This window comes from Stylophora pistillata, chromosome 10 (genome assembly GCF_964205215.1).
Source record: "Stylophora pistillata chromosome 10, jaStyPist1.2, whole genome shotgun sequence".
Lineage (NCBI taxonomy): Eukaryota > Metazoa > Cnidaria > Anthozoa > Scleractinia > Pocilloporidae > Stylophora > Stylophora pistillata.
In genome coordinates this window covers 3,189,990-3,201,955 of record NC_142528.1, presented here as the reverse complement: position 1 = coordinate 3,201,955, position 11,966 = coordinate 3,189,990, and the positions used below count along the sequence as shown (strand labels likewise).

General features: G+C 38.6%; 1 protein-coding gene across 1 annotated transcript; it reads right to left on the bottom strand.

Annotated features, from left to right (window-relative positions):
• Positions 1-10,551: 10,551 nt before the first annotated feature.
• On the bottom strand, positions 10,552-11,439 carry LOC148721411 (adenosine receptor A3-like). Its single transcript, XM_088736165.1, has one exon. The coding sequence runs from the start codon at positions 11,437-11,439 to the stop codon at positions 10,552-10,554; it is 888 nt and encodes a 295-aa protein (XP_088592291.1).
• Positions 11,440-11,966: the final 527 nt, after the last annotated feature.

Here is an 11,966-nt window from a genome sequence, read left to right as displayed (position 1 = left end):
AGAACACGGATGCACACAGGAAGTTTAGAGAGCGCCATAGAAGCTTAAAAGTTGCTCGAGGCATAGCCGACAGCGATTATAGCTTCTCTAGCTTCTCGCAGCTGAATTGGACTGGAACGTTGCAGCTAAATTTGACTGCATACGCCACGATATATCCGCGCGGCCGTAGGTATTAAGAGATTTATACCATTGTAACTCAATAGGAGTGACATTGGACAAACACACGTGCTGTGTTATAATGCATTTTAGGGTATGCACTTTGTAAGAAGCATTACGGATTTTTATTTAAATCTATTTGCATACTGTTGAGCACCAAATAAACGGAATTTGTAATTCAGAATCAGAAGCAGATGTGAGTTTCCTAAGTTAGAAATACATTTATTGAGGTTTTGACAGTTTGTTAACCTTGAGGTTCCCTTGCTGGACTCGTGAAATGGCTGAAATTTTGCGCAATGGAGAAAATTTTGAAACTTTTATATTACTTTAATCAAAACAATTTATTCATCATTGAAATTTTGAGCACTAGTCAGTTCGAGCGGGGGCGAGCTCACCTGCCTTTCTTAAAGATGCACAAAGAAACATTAAAAAAAGGCTGGGAGAAGAGCGTGTTTAGCGAATAGCACACCTAGTCTTAAGCTACGAATAGAGCAACACAAATGATATTTGTTAGTTCCTTCTCTTAGCATTCAATTACCGTGCATGACGAAGAAAGGAAGAGCTTATGTCAAGCTTATATCTCTTTCTATTAGCTTCCGCGATGAAATTTACTCCTTTTAAATAGAAAGAACACTAACATGTTTGTGATAATTTGTCTCTTGTCTCACCTTCACACAAGATAAAGTTGGAGCAAGTGAAACTGATCTCAATACTGATCAATTTTTTAAATGTAGGCGCGTAAATACTGAAAACTTTTCAAAATATTAAGAATCGACTTAGTTCTTTCAAGTCACTCCTATTTACCCTGAATTAAGCTCTTATCGAATAAGTTACGAAAAATTGCTAGCAATTTTCGAAAACCATACATGATAAATACCTTTCAGTTCTCAAAAACTTGAGTAAGAGTCATGTTAAACTTCAGAGTTCGGGTCATCACGGTCGTGTCTTCGTCTGAAAAGCATACTACTGTGCTTTAGGTTTATTCGTGATAGCTTACAAAAACAGCTATAAATAGCTATGATAACAAAATGTGTTATGAGTTATCATGTCGCCGCGATAATTGGCTATTTTACCAAAGAGATTGTTTTTCCATATAATGAGGAAAATGTCTGCGATTCGCTGCGTGTAAGAAGATTGATCATGAACTCATTTCAACTCTCGATATGGAGAGAATTGAAAAATCGGCAATGAAAACAGATACACAGGATGAATTTTAAAACTGACTAACTGCAAGTAACAATAGCTGTAACATTGGAAACCGAATGCTAATATTTCTGTCTACGTAAGTTGGGAAGTAAGAGGAAATGAATGCCTAATTACCACTGAAAAAGAGGATAGATCACAGGTGGCCCAAGCTTGCTGTGTGTGACTTTTGGCTGTAAAGTTTATTAATGGCATTAACTAACATATTAAGATCGAATCTCAAGCATACGTGTGGGCCGTTAAAAAAAGGAAAAATTAAGAAAAATAAGAAAAGTCTAAAAGGATAATAAAAGCGAGGAATAAAACATGTGCAGTCTCCTTACCTTTTTTCCGTACCTGCTTTGTTGCCAACGGTCGTTTTGACGCTGTTTTGGCGACTTTCTTTGTAACGCGTGTGGTGCTACCGGTCAACTGTGTATAAAAAAACTCAAGGCTGGAAACTTCAACCGGTCCCGGACACCAACCGTCGCCACTCGAAGGCCGAAAAATTGCACAAAAGTCGACCGATCTCTCTCAAATTTCCACCCGTGAGAGCGCTTACTTATTACTTATCCTTTCCAGCGGCAAAAGTTTCCAAATTCCGCTGCATCGATCCGAGAGCCGCTCCGTTTTACCACCCATTCTGGCTAAATCGCTTTATAGGTACGCGTATCCTTTTGCCCTTACTGCGGGATTCAAATATCAAAGCGCATCGCAGCTAGCCCAAGCACAGGCAGCCCAAGCTCACTACTTGAAAAGCGGACGTGACTCATAACGTGTTGCGCAACGTCTTATATTTATAAAGGTTTGTATGGGTTGTTATCGGTTTGCCTTAAAAGAGAGGAAAAAATGTCTTGTTTTGAAATAAAATGGGCTTAGCTTATTGCTTTGTTGTTTTCTTTTTTGATTCCGAGCAACTCAGGCCATTTTGAAGCGTTTTCGGCGAGTTATCGCTATGTTGGTGTTCAACTGCTAAAAGAAAGACAAGGCCGGAAACCTATTTTAAAAGTGTCCGTCGCCCGAAGCGAAGAATTCCGCCAAAAAATTACCACCAGTCTCGATTCCTCCAGAAAATCAAAGCAGAGATGTTGCAGTTTCATTTCCATTCACTCGATTCCCAATTCCTCCCACTGATCTTTCACTAGCGATGCTTTTATCTCCAGATCGATCGGCTTTCCAATTTCGAATTTGGCTGCTTGAACCATTTGCGGCCCGTTGGCCGATCGCACAGTATGTTGGGTAACAAAAATAAGCCCGGCGAGGGTAGCCAGCGACCTGCAGTCCACAGACAAACCAGTTAGCTCCCCTGGTCCCCTCGAGAGGTTTTGTCAAGACGGCATTGTTTTGATCACACATTTCCATTCGTACACACATTTCCATTCGTACACACATTTCCATTCGTACACACATTTCCATTCACACATTTCCATTCACACATTTCCATTCGTAGCCGATGGGGTTAAGGAAACCCTCTACTAATTGGGGACACAATTAATAACCTATCAACTATTTTCTAATGGAACTATTAAAAGAAGCCTAACAATATAATATAGTTAAAAACCTATTAACTAACAACTAATGGGACAACTTATCTAAAACGATTAAGAATTACAAAGGATGCAATTGGTTCCTTTCAATACTCAACTAAAATATTCCATTCGAAGGAATGACGTGGAAATCAGATGTTAAAATGTAGTACAGAACTTGCCTAGATAGATTTCCACCAAAGGATTCAGCGATGAATTTACAAACATTAGCGTGAGGCTTGGTGATGATGATTATTTAACTGTTCAACATGATGTCTGTATTAAAAATGTGTTCAAGACAAGATCAATATTGATCAAATCCATTAAAGTGATTGCTGTTTCTTCCATTAGATTGAAATCGGGTTTCATTATGGGTCTCTAGAACCAAATTAAGACTATCTATGTAAAAAATGAACTGAAGTGAAGACTGTTTGGAAGATGTGTTCTGATGAGGTCTATCGGATGATCATATGTTGCTCAGATAAACTAAATAGTCTTGCGGGTTTCTTTTTAATGAGACTATATATTAGCTTTGCTCCTGGGTTTTTAAGCATCATCTAAACTGTCTTAGAGGAGTAGAAAATAATTTTCCTTAAAAAAGAAATCCTCTTTTTTTTTCGATTAAACTTCTTTTAAAAGCCTTTATGCTTCCTCATCAAAGCGGCAGTGAATTAAAAGCACATGCCTTCCGGTTTATTATTTTAGTCAAGAAAAACAGGTAGACGATAATTAGTGAAATTTTTCTGATAGCTTATAGGCACAGACATTTTTGAGACACGAGGTAACGACTTGGCCGGTTCGCTGTGAAATCAACCAATCAACTGGAAAATCTTGTCTTATTATTTAAACCAGTCACTACACTCAAAATTTCTGCAAAAATCGCCTAGAAAAAACCTCTGAATTTCAAACTACTTCTAACCATGGAGACGCACCTAAGTACGAAGTGTGCCGCAAAGTATGATCGTGATCATCGTATCGTAAACACGGTTTGACCAATAGGAACACAAGTTGATAAGAGTGGCTGACGGCTACAGATGAGGGGAAAAACTTGCGAGGCACTGAAGGCCTAGATGAGTCCATTACTCGGCACCCATGAGTGGAGTATTTGGAAGGCTTCGCCTGACCGTCTCTACTCGGATTAAATCTTCACAATTAAATTGTCATTTATTTCCCACATATTTTGTCATTATGTGCGGAAAAAAAGGTAAGGCTCAAATATCGCTTTGCGTGAAGCATGTCTGTCTAATAACGAGAAGTCCTTTGTTAAAAGGCTTTAGATTTGCTATAATTTTCCTCTGGTTGGGCGAAAAGCTTTACTCAGCACTCAAACTTCAACACTGTGTGTGATGCTTTTCCTTCCCCTGATTCACATGACTAAAAGTATCATATTTCAAATTACCTTTTGATAAAGGCAATATATTTCGCATTAGTTAACGATAAATAACACATTAGCTTCAGTCAAGTCGAATTTCCCTTTGGATACCATGTGTTGTTATTGTTCTTTTTTGCCGTGATGACGAATCTTTTGATATCAATAGGGACCTTAAGCAATCAAGACAGCAACCCCAAGGAAGAAGTCCATTAAAAAATTAATTTCTACTTTTAATTAGAATTTGGAAATTGACTGCATGTGTTTACTGTCTCGTACGGCGCCACACCTCAACCTCAACACAACGAATAAAAGTAGCGAACAATTGCAAATGGAAATTGAGATAATTTGTCGTCGCTGTTTCGGTTAGCAGACGACGAATAATTTGTCGTCGCGGTTTCGGTTAGCAGACGACGCAAATTTTGGTGAAAAAGAAATGTACAAAATTTTAAAACGCACAGGCTGGGGTATTGTTCTGCCAATTAGATCTTTTGTTTTTCCACGTCCTCGTTGCCGTCGCCGTCGTGGTTTACTTAAGGTCCCCAGTATTATTGACAAGAACAAACGATCGAAACCATTTTAGATGATGAATATTCTGCGATAAAAATCCATCATTTGATAACGAGGTTACCCTTGAGTTAATCCAATCAACAAAGTTTTTCTTTCCGGTTTTCTTTGGTTACGACTTGCATGGGAATATGTTCCGCAGTACGTCCATAATGGTTTGACGAATTGGTCTTATCCTTCAACAGTAAATAACAGGAATCAGTAAGGATTAGAGAAAGAAATTGTCTGCACTTTTACGTCTTACAATGAAAATCATGCTACAAATGACAAACTAAAACTACAAGATGTACTTACAGTGTACTGACTGCAGATTTTCTTGGCTTTGTAGCACTTTCTTTGTGGCTATGCTGTTCTACTTGCTGTACCTATAAGTTAGCGTAAAGTTGGTTTCTGTGCCGTTTTATAGCTTGATATAATCTAAAATTAACAATTGTGATGTAAACGAAACAAAGACTCCAAATTATTGCGACAAAGCAGAAAGCTGTTCATGCCTTCCCCCAAGTCCAAACTAGTGAAATACCAACACCTGATATCCACATTAGAGACCTTAAGTAAACCACGACGGCGACGGCAACGAGGACGTGGAAAAACCAAAAAAACCCAGTTAGCAGAACAAAAGCTCCGCACGTGTATTTTAAAACTTAGTACATTTCTTAGCCGTCCTTTGCAAAACAACAACGTGAGATCACCATTGCAAACTTTGCGTCGTCTTTGAACCGAAACCGTGATGGCAAATTATTTTGATTTCCATTTAGAACTCAACGCTACTTTTATACGTTATGTTGAGGTTGAGTTGTGGCGCCGTATGAGATGGTAAATACGTGCAGCCATTTCCGAAATTCTGATTAAAAATAGAAATTCATTTTTTAATCGACGTCTTCCTTGGCGTTGCCGTCCTAACTGTTTAAGGTCCCTAATAAGATCATTGCACCAACAAGACTCCTGATATCTGAGATGGAGATGAGCAGTCAGGAAACTGTCTAGACTCAAAGCCATGACGCCGAGATGTGAAGCGGTGCACAGAGTACATATCATGACCAGTAGTGGGGTGGATGCCAAGGTATCGCCGTCTGCAGTGTTTTGCTTGGACCGAATGACAATAAGTAGGGATATATAATGGCTGAGCTAACAAACCAGCGATAAGGTCAGAAACTGCTTGCGAAACACTATTTGCAGAAAGTATATGCAAAAAAGCCGAGATTAAATTTTTTCATTTCATGGGCTTGAAATCTTTAAGAAAACATCACAGTCCAGCTGAAATGCGATGTGTTTTGCAAAATTTGGCCAAAAAGTGAAAAGTGCGAGCTGTTGTAGAGCTCAACTCAGGCTTAAAAACAAGTCGGGTGCGAGTGATCAGTGAACCAGTCTGTCAGCCAGTCATACGCCAGTCAGTAAGCAATAAGTCCTTCAGTGAACCAGTCAGTTAGCCAGATAGTCAACCAGTCACTCAGCTGGTCAGGTACCAGTGAGTCAGTGAGTCAGTGAGTCAGTGAGTCAGTGAGTCAGTGAGTCAGTCAGTCAGCCAGTCAGTTCCCCAGTCAGTTAGCCAATCAGTCACCACTCGGTCAGTAAATCAGTTAGCCAATCAGATAGCCTTGAGGTGCCGGTGAGACACTCAACCAATTAGTCAGACAGTCAGTCGCCATTAACTCAATCAGTCAGTCAGCCAGTCAGTCAACAAGTCAGTCAGCCAGTCAGGTACCAGTGAATCAGCCAGCCAGTATAAGACAACCGTTTAATTAGCCAGTCGCCAGTCGCTAGCCAGTCAGGCACCAGTCTATTAACCAGTCAGTCAACAGTCCGTCAGCAAGGCAGTCAACCAGTAAGTCAAGGACTTTGAAAGGAGTCGGTAAGGATGAAGTTGTCCTTATCGCGTGAAATCTTGGACTTGATGGCGGTGAAGGATTTCAAGGCGTTCAAGACGAGATTAACGATGTACGAGACTTCCATTCTGTGGTCGTAAAGAAAACTGCTGTGAGCGTTGCCACAGAGATGTTTACAGTACTGTCTCCAGCACCGTTCTCGGGCTGATGTACATGGTCCGCTTTAATGATGAACAGCTGCTCACAGAAATTATTCTTAAGAATTCGTTTTGTTTGCTTGATACTAAAATTACCGCACCCTTTTATCTGCTGATACCACGTCAAGTCTATGCCTTTTTCTATCCTCACAAAATCAAGATCAACAGGAGAAGTTTCTGTAGTTTTTCCATCGCTAATATCTTATAATATTTCAATGACTGTTTTTCTTCTTTCTTTTTGAATGAAGTTTGTCAAATTCAGTTTGTAAAATACGTGCCGGATTTTCATTATATTCATTAGCATAGCGGCGAGGTGAAAACCGAATTTAGACTTCAGAGTAGGAATCAAATATTGGACTGAAATTTTCGAAAGTTAGGATTACATTTAAATGTCTTTTGTATGTTATTTTCACGAGTTTGTGGGAAAACTTAATCATGAGAAAAAGAGAATAATTCTGAACTGTTTTATTTTCCCTAAAATCATATTATTCATCGCAGCCGATTTTGAGTACTAGTAAATTCAATCAAGGGCGGGTTCACCTGCCCTTCTTAAAATTAGCTTTTTCCAATGAATAAACAATCGCCGCCCGAAACCCATTAAGAAAGCTTTAGTAAAGAGTGTACTGAGAGAAGAAGTGCACTTTGGCTTAAGTCAACTACTATACGTTTATTGCATTCTGTTTGTATATCTGTATCAGTGGCCAAAGACGAGGAAGAAAACTTTCAAACTCATAATTATTATTTCTGCTTTAATTAAGTTTGCTCCATTAAAGACATTTCTCGGAAGAGGAACCTGTTGTGACGTTTTTAACATAATTTATATTTTGGTTCATTGACATCTCTGTCGATTGCAGTATAAAAGTCCTTTTTTCTTCTCAGTCCAATTGCGAGTGAACTGGGCATATATTTAAGAGAATACTCATAATTATTATTTCTGCTTTAATTAAGTTTGCTCCATTAAGACATTTCTCGGAAGAGGAGCCTGTTGTGACGTTTTTAACATAATTTATGTTTTGGTTCATTGACATCTCTGTCGCTTGCAGTATAAAAGTCCTTTTTTCTTCTCAGTCCAATTGCGAGTAAACTGAGCATATATCTAAGAGAATACATTTTTATGTTTTCGTAGTGATAGCAAGAAAGTATATTATCTGGATAAAATTAATCATTTTCCTTTTCAGGGCAACTTTCGATTTAAATGATTTTTATGGTCTTTTTATTTACTCAGGGAGTGAAACTGATTTGAATGCGGAACAAGCTTTTCCTATATTTGGACTTTAGTAGACACTACTGTCTGCCCTATTAAACATTCATGAAGCTGCGGGAAGTTTTCGAAAATATACATCTAATAGATATTTTCTCAAGACGACCTGAACGGATATCATCACCCGCTCAGGATGTTCAGGTGCCTATCATTGTCGCTGACAACAAAACGTCCTTCTAAGCACGCTCAATAGCCTCACTATATTATGAAATGTTACTCCTGGGTTCAAGGGCTCTTCTTAGACTTTCTCAGTCTTTTTTTCTGTTTAATGTGATCGCGGCAGCTTTATTCAGTTAAATTATGGGATTTACTCTGTATATTAAATTTTTATGTGTTTTTTTTTTTTTTTTAAAAACTATGTTGGGTGTTCATTTTTGGGTAAAATAGTTGAGTGATCAGTTTTAGTTCGGCTTTTTCTACGATGAAAGAATTTTACAGACTAGACAAGCCCCGCGCTATTTATTCAGAGAAAAAGGATTAATTGGTCTCCGAATGCATTTATGATATACGTATGTGAAGTAGATTATGATGGCTGCACACGTCGAGATCGATTTTTCAGCGGAAATAATTAACCTCACTTTTCTGCCCCTAGGAAACACTTATGGCAGGGACAGTCACACTCAGACGATAGTGATCTGAGCGCACATTCTACTGAAAAACACGAGGGTAGTGCGTGTGTTATACTGCGGGTTTTTTATTCTGCGATTCAGTTTTCCATGAAAGTAAATGACTCATATTTTGAGTAAGGGATAATTTGTTCTTTCATAATATATATGGGCTTTCGATTGAGGCTCTATTCAGCTGTAAGAAAATAAACAAAATACGGTTTTTACTTCAAAATATTTAATAATTTTCTTAGTGATCTTAGAAACAGGCTTGTAAGGATGAAAGCGTACTCTTTGCATTTCCCTAACTCAGTATATATCGCGCTCTACTTTTATGTATCGAGCACTGTAAAACGGAAAAATCGAAATGCAGACTTCTTAATAATATTTTTGTGTGGGAAGAGGGTTGTTTGGTATAATAAGCTGTGGGCTGTGTAGGCGGAGAGTTGGCTTGAATGTCAATAAACTGCGGGTATGTTTGGTCAATTTAAACCGAAATATTTTGTAAGGATGGGTGCCATTCACAAAACCTAAAAACAAACGAAACAAAGGGGTGCATTACTCATAACTGAAGAAATTTGATCCAACTATGATCACTAAGTCCTCTGGGGTACTTAAAACCGAATAACATTTTCAAGGCCCGTCTAAACGCACGCAACATTTCAACGCAACATTGTTGGATCGTGCGATAAAAAATGTTGTGAAGAACCTGGCCAAACGAGAGAAATATTTTGCAACATCCAAAAATGTGGCACCAAAAATTTGACCGCTTGAAACAACACCAACCAACAATTTAATGGGGTGGCCAAAGGTGTGTGGAACACGTTGCGCGGAACAACGTTGCAAGATCTTGCGTTAAATTTTGATAGCGTTTGGCCGAGCCTAAGTTTCATGATGATTCTGATTTTTACATAATCGATGCCAAATAAACACTTTTATAAATACAAATGTTCTATGCATTATCCGGTTAGTGGGTTTCCTCTTTTTTGTTTATGTTAAATAACTGCTGCGAGAACTACGAGACGTCTGTATCGAATGTCATTTGGATTCGTTTGGGAAGGAAGGGTCATATAATAAATTCTGGATCTTTATTTGTTTAAAGATTTGTGAACCCGAAGTGTAGAACAACCTTTAAAAAAGCGTAAATTGAAAATATAAAAGCTTCCACTGGAGGAAAAGCGACAGAATTGAAAAAAAAAAAAAACACTTTCCCTGAATTCATTTCGTCAGGGAGTTGTCGGCGTCTACTGTGGAAGCAACTAAAAGGTCAATTCAAAGTTTAATTATATGGTTTTTGGCTGAGCGACAACGCTGTATCAGTCAAAAGTTCTTTGTCTTTCCATCGATGCAAAATTACTGAGCCATGAAAATTGAGGTGTTTTTTGCTTGTTTTTTTTTTATGTGATAGCTCTCTAATATATTGTAGAACTAGAAAACGTAGATAGCTGAAGCTCTTTATTCTAATTCCAATTATCACCATGCTTAACACTTGTATTCAAATTACGTAGAAATTTCCTTTTAAGATATGTACAATAGCAACCGACACGCTTTGATGTGTGCCTTTTCATGTTGCATCTAAATTAGGCTATCATAAATACAAAGCACTTATTTTCTGTGCCAATGTCGTTAGCAGAGGAGCAACAGCAAAAATCGCACCAATATTCTCGTTTAGACAGGCTCCCTACGGTGATTTTGTCCTTATTACTAGAGATCAATTTTGAATATTACAAGTAAACCATTTTATTACTAATTTATGCAGGCTGTTAGTTAAAAAAGCTTATCAAGTTGTGTTATTGTATCCACTCACATAATAACCGTCAGGTGTAATAGCCATAGGAGTTCGACTTGTTATTTTTCTGTGTCGCTCACTTTCCGCACGGGTGTAAATTTTTGAGAGTGTTAATGATGATGTGTCGAATGTGCCTCATACTCCAACAGTAAATAACGGGGTTTAGCGATGAATTCATACACACAAGAGTCCAACTGTAAAACCTAAAAGTTTTCAAAGCAACGCTAGGCTCGTTATTGGCAGTAACAGCAATACTAGTGCAGTATTCAGGCAAATTACAGAGCAAGTACACAAGATACACGTAAAATGTAGTAATGGCAATTTTCCTCATCCTTGTGGCTTGTTCCATGTCACCGTCATCCTGCTCGGCTCGCCGCACTCGCAAGGACTGAATTTCCCTCGTGTGGCGCCGAACAGCAAAATAAATCCTGCAGTAAACTAATCCTGTGCAATTAAAACAGAACCCAAGGACAACAGGAAGGAAAATAAGAAGGGAGGGAGGTATCCAAAAATGTCCAGATACTCCAAGAAATACACTGAACATCCAGATTGATATCACAGCCAAAACAGAGTGTCTGTGGGTGAAAAGCTCCTGATATCTGAGATGAAGATGTACAGCCAGGAATCTGTCCATGCTGAGTGCGAAAACAGTGAGAATTGAAACTATGGAGAGGGTATCCGCGATGGCAAGCAGGGCTTTATTCGTTGATTCGTCAACAGGAACAGCGCTTTTCAACCTTCTAACTAAAAGCACGACGTAATAAGGTTGTACAAATATACCAACACCAAGATCTGAGATGGCAAGACTTAGCAGAAATGTTCTTAACGGCCTCGGTAGCGACGAGGTTTTTCTCATTGCGTAAATTGTTATGATGTTCAATGTGATGACGGTGTAGGATAACCATGCGTTGAGCACACAATTGGCGACCATCGATGAACGATAGGGGCCCTCAGCGCTTGTCATTGTTTAGGACGCAGATGAAGACCAAACGCGTGGATAGTCGAACAGGAGACTAACCGTGGACAAAATGGTAACTTCTCGAGAACGAAAGCAGCTTTAAATTATCTATGACTTCCCGGCGATCTTGACTGATGAATTTTGATATTAATTGCCATCTACCAAACCATTTGGGGGCCTACCTCCCATGATCCTGCAAAAATTAATTTGGGAAAACCTTTTTCTCGTAATATGTCCTCCGAGTAAGATGTTCCGAGGGAGAAGGCCAATTATTTATAAAGCAAGGCCAATTGATGAAGACTCTGAGATTCTTTATTTCTCGCTTGTTTTTGTTTTATATGAACATCCGAAAATGAAATGAAAATCGAATTGCCCTTTGAATTTACATAATAATGACAACAAAGTCAGTTTAAATTCTCTTGCGCGGAAGTATTTCGTAAGCTTGAATTTCCATTGAAAACCCATTTTGTTTGTAAACAATGATAATCGATCACTATACGCGATAAATTTGCTGAAACCGATGGCAGTTTCAA

What these genes read in the sequence shown, in the direction of transcription:
- LOC148721411 (XM_088736165.1), bottom strand. Translation starts at nt 11,439, where the DNA reads ATGACAAGCGCTGAGGGCCCCTATCGTTCATCGATGGTCGCCAATTGT.